The 16,232-nt window shown below is 45.8% G+C and overlaps 1 protein-coding gene across 1 annotated transcript in view; it reads left to right on the top strand.

Moving 5' to 3' along the window:
* ERCC3 (ERCC excision repair 3, TFIIH core complex helicase subunit) overlaps positions 1-16,232 on the top strand; it is a 49,695-nt gene that overhangs the window by 28,067 nt on the left and 5,396 nt on the right. Inside the window, exons 10-12 of the mRNA XM_080670462.1 lie at positions 827-1,029; positions 11,186-11,282; positions 12,346-12,463. Coding sequence (XP_080526588.1) covers positions 827-1,029; positions 11,186-11,282; positions 12,346-12,463 — 418 coding nt within the window. The remainder of the gene's footprint in view (positions 1-826; positions 1,030-11,185; positions 11,283-12,345; positions 12,464-16,232) is intronic.

The following is a 16,232-nucleotide window of genomic DNA, read 5'->3' as shown; positions in this document are numbered from 1 at the left end:
GGGCAGTTAGGGGCGATCAGGCAGGCAGAGGGGTTAGGGGCAATCAGGCAGGCAGGAAGAAGCAGTTAGGGGTAATCAGGCAGGCAGAGGCAGGGGCAATCTGGCAGGCAGGCAGGTGAGCGGTTAGGAGCCAGTGGTCCCAGATTGCGAGAGGGATGTCCAACTGCCGGTTATCCCCCAAGGGATCCCCGATTGGAGAGGGTGTAGGCTGGGCTGAGGGAACCCCCCTCAGTGCACGAATTTTGTGCACTGGGCCACTAGTCTATATATATAAAAGCCCAGCCACCGGAACAGTGGAACGACCAGAACGACTGGTGGCTATGCGAACTACAGCAGCCAACCAGCCTGATCCAGGCCTGATCGGCCCCCTGCCCCCAGGCTGCCTGGCTCCCGATTGGCCCCCAATACCTCGATTGGGGGCGGGGCCAGCTGGCCAACCACCTTTGGCCTCTCTCCCCCACCGGCCTGGCCCAATGGGCCCCACCTGCACTGGGCCTCTAGTCTAAAAATAACAGAGTTGACCTACCGAATAAGGGACTATCTAAGAATAACAGAGTAGTTCAACAGCAGTTTCAAACAGCAGTTTTCCAAAGGAGGGATTACTAAGATTCACTTTGAGCAGCGTTTTAGCATGTGGAGTGCCCTGGCTCCACGTTACCTATTAGGTTTGGTTTTGGTCTGTGTGTGTGTGTTTACAGTTGTATTGAGATATAATTTACAAACCTTTGTTTTAAAGTTAATTCTGCTAAATGAATGGTCTTCACAAGTTTCTAATTGTGTAATATTTAAACTTGCACACTAACCTATGATTCTTATTGTATCACAGGTTTGGTGCCCGATGTCTCCTGAGTTTTACAGGGAGTATGTAGCAATCAAAACCAAGAAACGAATCTTGCTGTACACCATGAACCCCAACAAATTCAGAGCTTGCCAGTTTCTGATTAAGTTTCATGAAAGGAGGAATGACAAGATTATTGTCTTTGCTGATAATGTGTTTGCCCTGAAGGAATATGCCATTCGACTGAACAAGTAAGAATTGAAAAGTTGAAGTTGGCTCCTAAGCCAGTTACCTTCCCTTTGTGAGAGTGCAGAGGTGCCTGGTTTTTCTTGAAGCTTTTAGGAACTTCTAGGATCCAAAGGTCTGGTTCTGTGGCTCCCAGCTCCAGGAACCAGGCAAGACAGGAGTAAGTGGTTGGAGTTAGAGGTTACAGTGTGGAAAAGGGAGCTTGGTCACCCTGAGCTCAGGGAGCAGGGACTAGAGTAATGCTGCTTTGGACCTGGACTCCAAGGGTGGGCAGAGGTTGGCATTGGGAATTTCAGACTAAGTGAGCACTGTGGGTTGTGATGAGGTCAGACTGTATGGGCCAGGGACCAGGGAGGCAAGGCAGACTGAGCCAGCATCCCTGGTATGGCCTTCCATTGAGAAAGAGCTTCTTAGGACATATCAGAGTCCTCACCAGCCCGCCTGCCTGTGTGTAAAGCCTGGCTATTGTATATTCCCTGCCAAGTGAGGAGGATGAGGACTGTGCTCCTGCTGCAGTGGGCCTCAAGGGCGTGTCCGTGTAGCGGTAGGAAGGCCCTTTGTGCAGGCAGGCCTTGTTCTTCCTGTGGGGTGGTAGGATGGAGGCTAGTGTCCCTGCAGACCAGCTTCTCTTGAGCAGGCTGTGATTTAATCCTCACCTTACCCTGCAAGGAAGTTAGTTGCATTGTTCCCATTTTATAGATGACAAAGCTGAGAAAAAAATTAGGTTTCTTAAATTTCTAAAATTGTACCTTTATTTTTATTTTTTAAAAAATAAACCTTTTATTGTTGATAGTATAAAAATCTTATTTTTTATCAGAGTAACATAGTAGTTAACATGTTAAGTGCCATGTCAATCACTGACATGTTAGTGACTGACACTATACTTTCCATCCGGAAGACAAAACAGGCTGGGCGCTTAATGTGTTAAGAAAAACCACAGTTCATGTGATCAGTCTTGTTCCCCAAAGACAGCCACCTTCTTTTTTAATTAATTTATTTTTAATTTTTAAAAATCTTTACTGTTGAGCGTATTACAGATGTCCCCCTTTTTCCCCCTCTACTGTTCCCCTCTACCCAGTTCCCACCCTGCCCCAATCCTTCACCACCCTATTGTCTGTGTCCATAGGTAATGCCTATATGCATATAAGGTCTTTGATACAGACAATAAGGTGGTGAAGGCCTGGGGTGGAATGCAGGGGCAGGCTAGAAGAGGTCAATTGGGGGGGAAAAAAGTGACATATGTAATACTTTCAACAATAAAGATTTAAATAAACAAACAAATATATACACAAAATATCTTCAGTTAATCTCTTCCCACCCACTTTCCCCTCTTCCCTTTGAGATTTGTCAGTTTGTTCCATGTTTCCATGCCTCTGATTCTATTTTATTTTGTTCATCAGATTCCTTGTTCAATTATTTTGATTTTTAGATTCAATTGTTGATAGTATACATAGTAAAATGGCTATGTATTTATTGCCATTTTATTGTTCTTATTTTTTTTTAATCTTTTTTCTTCTTCTTCCTCTTCCTCTTCCTAAAGAATATCCTTCAACTTTTCATTGCAATACTGGTTTGGTGGTGATGAGCTCCTTAATTCTAAATGATAGTTTTGCTGGGTAGAGTTACCTTGGTTGTAGGTCCTTGCTATTCATCACTTTGAATATTTCTTGCCACTCGCTCTGGTCTGCACAGTTTGTGTTGAGAAATCAGCTGACAGTAGCTCCCTTGTAGGTAAGTGATTGCTTTTCTCTTGCTGATTTTGTCTTTAACTCTTGGAATTTTAATGATGATTTCTTGGTGTGGACCTCTTTGGGTTCCTCTTGTTTGGGTCTTTCATCAGGTAAGGGAAGTTTTCTGTCATTATTTCTTTCCTTCTATAAAAAATATATATTTTTATTGATTTCAGAGAGGAAGGGAGAGGGAGAGGTAAGAAACATCCTATCTAATAAAAGAATAATATGCAAATTAACCATCACTCTGCTACGCCCACAAGACATGCCCACCAGCCAATCAGGAGCGAATATGCAAATAAACCCAACCAAGATGGCTACGGTCACAGAGAGCAGGAGGGAGGCTTGGGTTTCCCCGGCAATGGAGGAAGCCAAGCTTTTTGCCTGCCCTTGCCGGCCTAAGCCTCCACTCAAGGCTACAAAGTTTCAATGATAGAAGATACATAATTCCAAACAGAAATGGCGGCAGCCACGGAGCTGGAAAGAGCAGGAGGCTAGGGTTGCCCGTGGTGATGGAGGAATCCAAGCTTTCCGCACACCCTGGCCAGCCCAGGCCTCCACTTAAGGCTACAAAGTTTCAATTATAGAAGATTCATAAATTCCAACAGAAATGGCTGCTGCCTCAGAGCAAGCAGAAGGCTTGGCTCTGCTGAAGGCTACAAAGTTTCAATTGTAGAAAATAAATAAACCTCAGATACCAGGGCCTCCGCTTGGGTTGCCAGGGAGTGTGGCCGGCCTGCAAACCACCACAGGCCCCTTGCCCAGGCTGCCCCACACCCCAACGGAACCCCCACCCTGATCTGGGACACCCTTCAGAGCAAATCGGCCAGCCCCCACCCGTGCACCAGGCCTCTATCCTATCTAATGAAAGAGTAATATGCAGATTGACCATCACTCCAACACTCAAGATGGCTGCCCTCATGTGGTCAAAGATCCTGCCCCCATGTGGACACAAGATGGCTGCCACAAGATGGCCAGCAAGGGAGGGCAGTTGGGAGGGACCAGGTCTCCAAGGGAGGGCAGTTGTGGGTGATCAGGCCAGCAGGAGAGGGCAGTTGGGAGGGACCAGGCCTGCAAGGGAGGGCAGTTGGGGCGATCAAGCCTGCAGGGGAGGGCAGTTAGGGGTGACCAGGCCTGCAGGGGAGGGCAGTTAGGGGCAAACAGGCTGGCAGGGGAGAGCAGTTAGGCATCAATCAGGCTGGCAGGGGAGTGGTTAGGGGGTGATCAGGCTGGCAGGTAGAAGCGGTTAGGGACAATCAGGAAGGCAGGCAGGCGAGCAATTGGGAGCCAGCAGTCCTGGATTGTGAGAGGGATGTCCGACTGTCGGGCATCCAGACAGTCGGACATCCCTCGAGGGGTCCCAGATTGGAGAGGGTGCAGGCTGGGCTGAGGGACATCCCCCTCCCCCATGCACGGATTTTGTGCACTGGGCCTCTAGTCAATGATAAGAAAGAATCATTGATTGGCCGTCTCCTGTACACTCCTACTGGGATTTGAGCCCGAAATCTAGGCATATGCTCTGACTCTGGGAACCAAAATTTTGCTCTCTGTCTTCTCCTGGCACACCTATAATGCGAATGTTGGTACGCTTGAAGTTGTCCCAGGGGTTCCTTATACTCTTTTCATATTCTTTGATATTTATTCTTTTTGCTCCTCTGATTGGGTGTTTTTTGCTTCCTCATATTCTAAATTATTGATTTGATTCTTGAAATCCTCTACTGATGAATCCGTAAACTTCTTTATTTTAGTTAGTGTATGCTTAATTTCTGACTATTCCTTTTTCATGTCTTTAACATTCTCACTAAGATCCTTGAAAGTCTCACTGGGTTCCTTGAAGCTCTCATTAAGATCCTTGAGTAACCTTATAACCATTGATTTGAACGCTGTATCGAGGAGTTTGCTTGTTTCCATTTCCTTCATTTGTAACATGTTTTTTTTGTCTCCGCATTTTGGCTACTTCCCTGTGTTTGTTTCTATGTATTAGGAAGAGCTGTTATGTCTCCTGGAATTGGTAGAGTGGCCTTGTGTAGTAGGTGTCCTGGAGGGCCCAGTGGCTCAGCCTCCCCAGTCACCTGAGCTGGGCTCTCTAGGTGTGTCCCTGTGTGGGCTGTGTGCACAGTCTTGTAATTGAGCCTTGAATGCCATTGGCATCACTGGAAGGAGTTGACCACCAGGCCATTTAGCTGTGTGAGTACCAGCTGCAACTACAGTGGGAGAGCTTCTGTGCAGGAGACACCCTATGGAGCAGGACTTGCTTCATTGGGGCTTTGGTGCTCACTGAGTCTGCCCCTTGCATGTGTTGCTTGTGGATGTGTAGAGTTGTAATCTGCTGTGGTCTGAAGCTGTCCACCAGGTGCACTGGCTCTGGTTCCTCCAGGGAGGGGCAAAGTCAGCCACTGCCTGGGGCCACCTGACAGGAGCTACAGAGAGATCTGCAGATAGGCTTGGAAGTGCCTAGGAGAGGCCCAGCTGTGAAGCAAGGCAGGCTGGTGCTAGAGCTAGGTCTTGGGCTTTTTATTTATAGGTTTGGAGTACACTGACACCAGCTGCTGCTTGTTTAAGAGATTTTAGGAAAGTCTGAAGCCTGAGCCAGAACAGGCCATATGGGAAAGCTGTTGCAAACAGCTTGGGTAGAGCTGCAAGTTGGAATGGGACGGATTCTCAGGAAATTACCAGGGTGGAGCAAACAGTGTGAGCCAGGCTGATGGAAAGTCAGATACGGCTGCCAGTCAGCTCAGTGACAGGGGAGGTCCTAGCACAGGAACAATGACCCCTGAAAGCACACCCTTCTACCCCCGCCTCTATCTGAGAGGAGGCCACTCCTGAGTTCCTGCCCTGATGCCAGACAATGCAATTCCTCCCCTTATGTGTCTGGATCCCCCAAAGCCGCTGCCCGGTGCTGGAGCTCAGAGGAAGTGGGGCCTTGTAAGTTCATGTGCTGGCCCTTTAAGAGGAACTGCCTGGGGCTCCAGCAGCCTCTGTGTCACTCAGCCACAATGCCTTCTGGTTTTTACAGCCCAACATTAAGGGACTTTTCCCAGCTCTGGAACCCTGGGCTGGGGGTCTGGTATGGAGCTAGGACTCCTTGCTCCTCAAGAGGTCTCTGCAGTGGAGATATCCCTCCCGATTAAAAACATCCAACACCAGCCTGTTCTGCACCTCTGCCCCTCCTACCACTCTCAATGTGCCTTTTTTACTTCCCTAGTTGTAGGACTTCCATTCAGCCAGATTTCAGGCGATTCTGAATGATGGTGGTTCTGTTTTAGTTGTAATTTTGACATGGTATGGAGGCAGTGAGTACTGGAGGTTACCTGTGCCGCCATTTTGGTTCTCCCAAAGGCGAGCCACCTTCAACTCTATTCTCCATATTTCTAAGTAATAATTTATATAGCAATTTCTTGATTATTAACTATAGAGATTGCCTGTTAACTTCCTAATATGTGAGTTTAGGATTTAGCTCTCTTGAATGTATTGCCCCATCCTCGCAGTATGTTTGGTGTTAAGTTAGAATTCAGTGACTTTGACTGTATGTGTATTGTTCAAGCCAAGGCACATAGTGTATTATGACTACATTATTTTTGTAAAAATAGTTTTTTTCTGCCCCAGCTGGTGTGGCTCAGTGGCTGAATGTTAACCCAGGAACCAAGAGCTCCCTGGTTCAATTCCTGGTCAGGGTGCAGGCCTGAGTTGTGGGCTCAATCCCCAAAGGGGAATGTGCAGGTGGCAGCCAATCAGTGATGCTTCTCTCTCATCGATATTTCTCAATCTCTTCTCTCTTCCAAAATCAATTAAAAGCAGCCCTAACCGTTTTGGCTCAGTGGTTAAGAGCGTCTGCCTGCAGACTGAGGGGTCCCAGGTTTGATTCCAGTCAAGGGCATGTACCTTGGTTGTGGGCACATCCCCAGTAGGGGGTGTGCAGGAGGCGACTGATCGATGTTTCTCTCTCATCGATGTTTCTAACTCTCGATCCCTCTCCCTTCCTTTCTGTAAAAAATCAATAAAATGTATTTTAAAAAATTCAATTAAAAACAAACAATAAAACACTAATACTTAAAAAATATATTTTTTTCTGGAGTTAGTAATTACCTTCTCATTGCTTTATTTTTTGTGTGTTTTTTTTAAACACACTTAATTGTTCCTCTTCAGACCCCTCCTGCAACCATGAACCCTTCTCCACAGGGTCAGACACATTAGTACTTTTTATTTATTTTTTTTTATATATTTTATTGATATTTTACAGAGAGGAAGGGAGAGGGATAGAGAGCTAGAAACATCGATGAGAGAGAAACATCGATCAGCTGCCTCCTGTACACCTCCCACTGGAGATGTGCCCGCAACCAAGGTACATGCCCTTGACCGGAATCGAACCCGGGACCCTTCAGTCCGCAGGCCGACGCTCTTTCCACTGAGCCAAACCGGTTTCGGCACATTAGTACTTTTTAAATCTCTCTCCCTGGTGGGGTGCCTACCAGCATACCATTTCTCGGACTAGAACAGCTGCTCAGCAGAGTCGGTGGGCTCCCTCTGATAGCATCCTGTCCTTCCCTGACCTCTTCCCTGTGTGGGAGCCCCCTTTTCTGTATCGCAAGTCTCTTCTTTCTTGGTCACTCATTTTGAAGGAGCACGTCCTCCAGTAGATTTCTGAGGGAAGAAAATTTTTTGAGACTTTTCTTGAAAATTATTTATTCAGCTTTACACTTAACGAGTAGTTTGGCTGAGCCTCAGAATGTTAAAGGCAGGCTCAGTTTTGCTGGGGCTTCCATTGTCACTGCTGGGAAGCCTGGTGCCCTTCTGATCCCTCTCTGCACGGGATCTGCTGTAGTATCTGTTTCCTTCTCTCAGAAAGCTTTTAGAATCTTTTTTTGAGATTTCAAAACTGTATGTCTAGTGTGGTCATTTTCTTTCATTGTGATATGGGCAGTCTTTAACCCTTTTTTGGTTAATCCTCACCTGAGACACATTGATTGGTTGCCTCCTGCACACCCCCCTACCGACCGGGCCTGGGGTTCGAACCTGCAACCCAGGTATGTGCCCTTGACCGGGAATTGAACCTGTGACCCTTCAGTGCTTGGGGCCGATGCTCTAACCCAGCCTTGGGCAAACTACGGCCTGCGGGCCGGATCCGGCTGTTCTATCCGATTCTCTTGCTCTCCCCTCCGCTCCTTTACTTTGAATTTATATTAGTTCACACAAACACTCCATCCATGCTTTTATTCCGGCCCTCCGGTCCAGTTTAAGAACCCATTGTGGCCCTCGAGTCAAAAAGTTTGCCCACCCCTGCTCTAACCACTGAGCACCAGCCAGGGCCATTAGACCTTTTTAATATGAAAACTCGTGTTTCAGTTTTGAGAATTTGTTTTTTTCTTTGTTAACTCATCTTCTGTTTTTTCTGTTCTGTCTTTCTTTGAATCCCTGTTGTAAGATGTTAGATCTTTGAACAACTTCCCCAGTTCTCTTTTTTCTCCTATTTTTTTCTCCCTTTGTCTGCCAGCCCTTCTATTGAAGCATTTAATTTGCAAGAGCTCTTCCTTGCTGACTGTTCCTGTTTCATGCAGTGTCTTCTCTGGGCTTGTGAAGCTTTGACATTTCTTCTGTTCCTGGCACTGTCTCTCTTCTCTTCACGTTTTATTGTTTTGATTGCTCCACCTCTGTCTGCAGAGCCCCTCTGATTTTTGGTGACCCTTGGCTGTATTTTCTTGTTTAAGAGTCAGTCACTAGTTATGCTGGCTTCCCATAGCCACGAGGGTGACTTCCCTGGTCACCAAAGCAGTACGTGCATGTTGAAGTTACCTTTACCTTTTCTATAACTTGTACCAAATCATCCATTCATGACTTTCATGGGTACCATTCCTTCAAATAAAATAATTTGGTATCCACAGGAAAAAAAGAGCCAGTCACTAGAAAGCTAATTGGCCTTTCTGAATAGCTTCGCCGACCTGTGGACCTCACCGTGCGTGACTGGGCAAGAGCCTGGTGACTCATGAAGAGATTTAGAAATGCCAGTATCTCTAAAGGTCTTCTTTCTTGGGCAGGACAGTTTCTCCAGAGAGGAATCTTCGGGTCTCCTGGCTTCCAGCATGTGGGGGGAGAGGGAGAAAGGGATTCCCTTCGTTCTTCACTCTCAGTCTCACCTTTGCCTCCGTTCTGCCTAAGCCTCTAGGTTTCTGCCAGATGGGAGGAGGCCCACCTGGCTGCTGGGATTGGGGCCTCACACTGCTGCTCATTCAGATACTCCGACAGCCCTTGTCTGCCATCTGCTCCCCGTCCCCTTCCCAGGCCACTGGTGACGAGGTCCGGAACACTTCCTGTTCTGCACTAAGAGCTTGTCTGTCCTGGCTTTCCCTCCTGCGGATTTGGGCATCTGCTCCCTCTCTGTGTGTCGACTTCCACAATATTGTTCACTCTCTGTCCTGCCGTTACTGCTCCTGTTCCCTTTGCCCTTGTGGGTTTCTCTTTTTAAGTCTGCACGGTGACAGTGTCAGTTTGGGAGGGGCAATAAAACAATGCATCTGTTTACTGTGTCATATTTAACAGCTGTCTTCTCTCTCCCCTCCCCACCCCCCATTTCAGTGCTCCATCTATATTCTCCCTGGAGCCTTCTTCAAGGGCCCTGCCCTACACCTGCATTCAAACACACCTGAGGTTTGTCCTTTGGTTGTAGTCTCCTGAGACCTGCCTGGTCAGGCACACGCATTTGCCCAGCACTGTAGAATCTGCCTGTCTGGCAGAGATGGAGGGCAGAGGTCATGGCTGTCTTAGGGATACTGGAAAGATAATTACAACTTTTACTTCTCTTTCTTGTGTACCTCTGGCCTTTAAGTATATGAAGTGCTTTTGCTTGTCTTGTTTTCTTGCTTTAAAATGATCCTGTGGGTCCTGGGCATGTGCTTAGGATTGAGGTGGGGTGGGGAGTCTCCAAGCTCCTGGTTCATCCAGCCTTACTAAGAAAGCAATAGGTGTCACCCAGTACTTTGCAGGAGAGACTGTGGGTTGTTTGGTATATGAGGTGGAAAAGACACCACTTTGGATTCTGACGGCTGGATCTGACTCCCAGCAGCTCCTCTTGTTAGCTGTGCCCCCTCAGGAGTGCTGTGTACCTCTCTCGGCCTCCTCTCGCTCTGTCACATGGGCTCACCTACCACCACCCGCCTCAGGATTCTTGGGCCCAGCATCTAATTGGTGCTTGGCTTATGTGAGGGACTCTTCTGCAGGTCGGTTACCTTTCTGTTTCATTTCCTGTGTGGGGAGTCTTCAGAAACAGGGCTCACTGTCATGTGAGGTAGCTTCTTACGATGGGGGAGGAGAAGAACCACATAAAACTTGGGTGTTGAGAGACAGGTGGTTCTGAAGAGGGGGTTTTCCCAGCATGACACACACAGGAAAGAACAAGATTTGTATGGTGCCTGAACACTCTTGTATGACAGGCTTGCAGTGTTTGGGGTGACCTGAGGCCATCAACCTGGGTGTCCATCTGTCCCAGGCCCCAGCCCGCTTCCCCACGGCAAGGGTTTTGCTCTCTCAGGTACACCCATTCCTAGTTAGTAGCACAGGGTTGGGAAGCGTGTGGAGGGTCAGAAATGGTGCTTTCTGAGCCTTCCATGTAATGGCCTGAGAGGTGGACATTTACACTTGGTTCAGCCTCTTCAGTCTCCTGCCCCTTAGTGAAACTTACCTTTTACAGTCAGGACTGTTGGCAGGGATGTATGGATTTTTTTCAACATAGTATCTTGCATGGTGTTTGGTGTGTGTGGGACCTGTGTATCAGGTAGTCGTCCTTGTAATCATCATCATCACTGTTGTTACCCCGGGAAAGCCACAGAAACTAGGTCATTCCATGAATGGCATTGCCAGGTGCCAAGAGGTGATGGATGACCAGCGAGGCCGCAGATACGGTTGTGTTCTTTGGCTGAGAACTGGGAATTAAATAGATCGGTTTTGAACTTAGTGTTAAAGGAGGTCATAGAGAAAAGTCTGGAAGGGGCTCTTTGCTTCTTTCTACCCCTTTCTTGGAGGAGAATGTCTGTGTCATTAGGAAAAGAGTTGTTTCCAAGCTTTGGTTTGCAAATAGCATTGTTTCCTTTGCCATCCCCATTGAGCTTCATGAAATCCAGGGGGTTCTCTTTGTATAGACACTAAACTTGGAGCTAGACCCAGTCCAAAAACAAAGAAAAAGGTAAAGAAGGGAATCCCAGGGAGAATGGTGACCTTGAACCTCAGCTCAACGGTGAAGGGGTGGCGTGTGTGTGTGTTTTGGAAGGGGGTGGGGAAGGTGCATTGCCACTCATGTTTATGGGTCTCCTCCAAATATTCTTGGGTGGCCAGCCTTCTGGGAGAGAGTACTTTGCAGGAGCTCCTTTTCCCTCTCATGTGTTTCTAGGATAATTGAGGAGTGATTCTGTGGCCTTCCTAATATGGTCTTGTTCTTCTCTAGACCCTATATCTATGGTCCTACATCCCAGGGAGAAAGGATGCAGATTCTCCAGAATTTCAAGCACAACCCCAAAATCAACACCATCTTCATATCCAAGGTCTGTGTGGCATGCAGTGGTGGTGAGGCCCTGGCAACCCCAAGGCCTGGGGGACACTGGATGATATCTGGGCAGTGAGTTGGTGTTTGTTGAAGGAACACCTCATGTTGGTTTTCCTTCCCATGTGTCTGGGTAGTAGAAGAAGCAGATTTAGGATTTATGTATTATGCAGAATCTCTAAAGTCCTTTTGCTTGACTAAAGTTTTTCCCATCTCTTTTTGGAATGCAGGAATTTTAAGTTGTATTTTCTTTATAAAAGGGAAAAAGTTTATCACCTACTAGGGCAAAAGTAGGCATTTGGATGAGATTCTCTTTATGGAGTTGGCGATTCCTACAGGTGCGGGTAGCCTTGGGCCTGGCTCCTGCTGTGCCATGAGGGGTGCTGAGCTTGTGTCGGCCTGGCTTGGGGATGGCTTTCATTTGCAGTTAGAAGCTGTGGCCCAACTGTTTGGAACAGTCATTCAGATTAGAATAGACCCAGAACCCCCCCAAAATGAGATTTACCTATAAAAGTGACCTTGGCTCGGTCTGTAAGTACCAAACTTTGATGTCGGGGAAAGGGGCGGGGGGAGGGGGGATCTATATGGTTGTAGCCCCCAAACTGACACAGTTGCTGTGAATCAGAATCCAGCCCAGTGAAGGCAGTGGCACCCATTACGTCACCTATCTGACACGTGCTGCTGGTCCCAGTGGCCTCCATTTAGGAGTAAGAGTGTGGGTGGTTTGATGCAGACGTATTTCTGTAGCAAAAAATAAGAGCAACTCACAGACAGTCTCTGTTGACAGGACCCTCTTGTCTTGGTCTGTTAGCAGCCCACACAGAGTGTGGCTGAGAGGATGGTGGTGCCTGTGGGTCCTGATGGTCATGGGGACAGCTCTCAGGAGCATTCGCACTGGGTTCGAGAGGCTGCTGCATCTGAAGGGCCCTGGCATAGAGAAGAGGGTCGTGATTGCTTTTCTAAATTATCTGCAGAGCTTATTTAATGAGGCCAGTTGATTTTTTTTCTCTTGTCACCTCATATATGAAAACCTTCCCAGACACACAGCTGCTTCATTTCTGTAGGTGGGTGACACATCATTTGATCTGCCAGAAGCAAATGTTCTCATTCAGATCTCATCTCACGGTGGCTCCCGGCGGCAGGAGGCCCAGAGGCTAGGGCGAGTGCTCCGAGCCAAAAAAGGTAAAGGTGGCTTTTCCCTTCTGCTCTGGGAGGTCCCTCCTGAGCCACCTCAGATGGGAGGGGGAGGGCTGAGCTGCTGTGCTTATGTGATGGTGACCTGGTGGTCCTGGGCCAGGCATACTCTGAGGGTGGCAGTCCCAAAGTGAGGACCGAGGTGTCCTTGGCCCTTGTTATTTGTCATGCATTGGGGCTGAGTATGCGGATGTTTTCCATGACAGCTGCCTGGAACTCACACATACCCTCTAAATTGAGCTCTTATACATGTAGATAGTAAGAGGAGCTAGGATGCAATGCTTAATGATGTAGACATAGAAGGGAGAAAGCGGAGCTCGACCGCCAGTGGAAGTGTCAGCTGGAAGTTGTCCCCTGAACTCAAGTTAGGAGTAACCACAGGTTACTGAGCAGCCACAGGTGGTCACTCCCTCACAGTCTGAATTGTGGTGCCCTGTGAAATGGGAAGCACAGGGTGTGGGTGCTCTGCTTGTTAACTGTGGGCGGTAACAGGCCTTGGACTTCAGTTGCAGGTGTGACAGGGACTAACATTGCTGCTCAGAGGTGGCACCCTTCTAGGACCAGGCCAGTCCTAAGACAAGGACACGGGCCCTGTGCTCAAGGAATCCACGTACTTAGGAGGAATCTGGACTGGTAGAATGTTTGAAAATGACAAAATGAGTGGGCACATGGTGGAAGCGTACTGTATCTGAATATGTTTAAGAAGCATCTAATTCAGTGGTTCTCAACCTTTCTATTGCCGCGACCCTTTAATACAGTTCCTCATGTTGTGGTGACCCCCAACCATAAAATTATTTTTGTTTAATTTTTTAAACTAGAACCCTGCTGTAGAGCCTAAGACCATCGGAAAGCACAGATATTTACATTACGATTCATTAACAATAGCAAAATTACAGTTATGAAGTAGCAACGAAAATAATTTTATGGTTGGGGGTCACCACAACATGAGGAACTATGTTAAAGGGTCGCGGCATTAGGAAGGTTGAGAACCACTGCTCTAATTGATTGTGTTTAAAGTGGAGAACAGGGCAAATTAGAAATAGCAAGCATGGACTTGAGCACAGGCCACCGTGTGGCCTTGGACAAGTAATTTGTCCCTCTGAGCCTTGATTTCCCCTCTAAAGTAGGAGGGACAACCTGTCTTGCAGGACTATTATGAGGAGTGAGACTTACGTAGCAGAGTTTAGTAGGCTATTGGACAAATTATAGCCTGACATGCATAATCTGATTAACATATGTGAAAGTAATTTATGACTTATTCCTTACTTTTCACCACAAAAAAGAAACAATTATAATTTGAAAACCCCTTTGAATTTGAATTAGAATTAAATATATATATATATATATATATATATATATATATATATATATATATATATATTTGACTTATTTTCCAAGGCCAGTATTACTCTGATACCAAAGCCAGAAAAGGACACTATAGAAAATTACTGGCCAATATCCCTAATGAGTATAGATGCAAAAATTCTCATTAAAATACTAGCGAACTGAATGTTGGCAAACTAGCAATGGTGAAAGCTTGAAAGCTTGAAAGCTTTTCCTCTAAGATCAGGAATAAGACAGGGATGCCCACTCTCATCACTTTTATTCAGCATAGTACTAGAAGTCCTAACCAAAGCAAGCAGGCAGGAAAAAAGAAATAAAAGTCACCAGAATTGGAAAGGAAGAAGTAAAATTGTTTTTATTTGCAGATGACATGATTTCCAATAGAAAATCCTAAAGACGCCACCAAGAAAACTGTTCAGATCTAATCAATGAATTCAGTAATGTTTAATTTTATTAAAATGGTAACACATAAATGTTAGCATACAAAAATCAGCAGTATTTCTGTATATTAACAATGAATTTTCTGAAAGAGAAATAAAGAAAATGATCCCGTTTACAGTAGCATAAAAAATAATAAAATACTTAGGAATAAATTTAACCATGGAGGTGAAAAGATCTCTACACTGAAAACTACAAGACATTGATGAAAGAAATTGAACACAAGTAAATGGAAAGATACCCTGTGTACATGGATTAGAAGAATTAATATTGTTAAAATGTCCACACTATCTAAAGCCTTTTATAGATTCAATGTAATATCTATGAAGACTTCTATGTTGTTTTTTACAGAACGAGAAAAAAATCCTAAATTTTATATGCAGACCCTGAAGAGCCAAAACAGTCCCAAGAAAGAGCAAAGTGGGGGGCATCACCCTTTAGATTTCAAGCTATATTATAAAGCAGAGTAATCAAAACAGTGTGGCACTGTCACAAACACACATAGACCAGTGTTACAGAATCAAGAGCCCAGAAAGAAACTTAAGTGAATATGGTCAGCTAATATGTGACAAGGGGGGGCAAGAATACTCAACGGAGAGAGTTTCTTCAATAAATGGTGCTGGGAAAATTGGATAGTCACATGTAAAAGAATGGAACTAGACCCCATTCTCATACCACTTAGAAAATTAACTTGAAATGGATTAAAGGCTTAAATGTAAGACCAGAAGACGTAAAACTCATGCAGGAAAAAAACTCATTGATGCGTGTCTGGGCCATGATTTTTTGGATAAGACACCTGAAGCAACAAGCAAAAATCAGTAGCTGGCCCATGCTGCTCAGCAGGAAGAGTGCCAGCCCGTGCACCGCAGGTCTCAGGTGCAGTTCCTGCTCAAAGAAACGTACTTGGGTTGTAGGTTCGATTCCCGGCCCTGGTTGATGCGTGTGCGGGAGGCAGCCGATCACACATCCATGTTTCCCTCTCCCTCTCCCGCTCCCTTCCATCTACTCTCTAAAAGTCAATGGAAAACATATCCTCTGGTAAGGATTAAAATAAAAAGTTGAAATCACCTCAAACTAAAAAGTTTCTGCACAGTGAAAGAAATGTTCAGCAAACCTATGGCATGATCAGCAAAACTATGAAATTGGAGAAAATATTTGCAAATGACATCTTAATAAGAGGTTAATATAAAGACCTCATACAACTCAATAGCAAAAAGCCAAAATAAGCCCAATAAAGAATGGGCAAAGGACATGGATGGACATTTTTCCAAAGAAGACATACAAATGGCCGACAGGTATGTGAAAGGATGCTCATCACTAATCATCAAGGAAATGCAAAGCAAAACCACAGTGCCTGTTAGAATGGCTGTCATCAAAAGAGGAGAGAAATGGTGGCAAGGATGTGGACAACAGGGCACCCCTTGTGCCTACTGTTAGTAGGATTGAAAATTGGTACAGCCACCATGGGAAGCAGTATAAAGATTCCTCAGAACCTTAAAGATAGAACTACCATGACATCCAGCAGTTCTACTTCTGGGTATATATCTGACAGAATTGAAACCAATAGGTCAGAGGAAACCCCACCTCATGTTAATTGCATCATTGTTTACAATAGCCAAGACGTGGTATAATTGAAGTGCTCTGAGAGGTAATGTGTAAAGAGAATGTGGTATCATACATGAGAAGAGTGTTCTGTTATTAAAAAAAGGAAGTCCTGCCATTTGCAACAACATGGTTGGACTTTGAGGGCGTTATGCTAGGTGAAGTAAGTCAGAGAAAGACTAAACTGTATGATCTCACTTATATGTGAAATATAAACAAAAACCCAAACCAAAATAATAGAAAAAGAGTTCAAATTTGTGCTTACCAGACTCAGGGGGAAGGGGTGGAGGTATTGGATGAAGGTGTTCAAAAGGATTACACTTCTAGTTATAAGGTACTGGGGATATAATTTACAATATGATGACTATAGTTA

This window comes from Plecotus auritus (assembly GCF_963455305.1).
Source record: "Plecotus auritus genome assembly, chromosome: 5".
NCBI lineage: Eukaryota > Metazoa > Chordata > Mammalia > Chiroptera > Vespertilionidae > Plecotus > Plecotus auritus.
The sequence above is the reverse complement of the archived record's forward strand: the minus strand, read 5'-3'. Positions and strand labels throughout refer to the sequence as shown.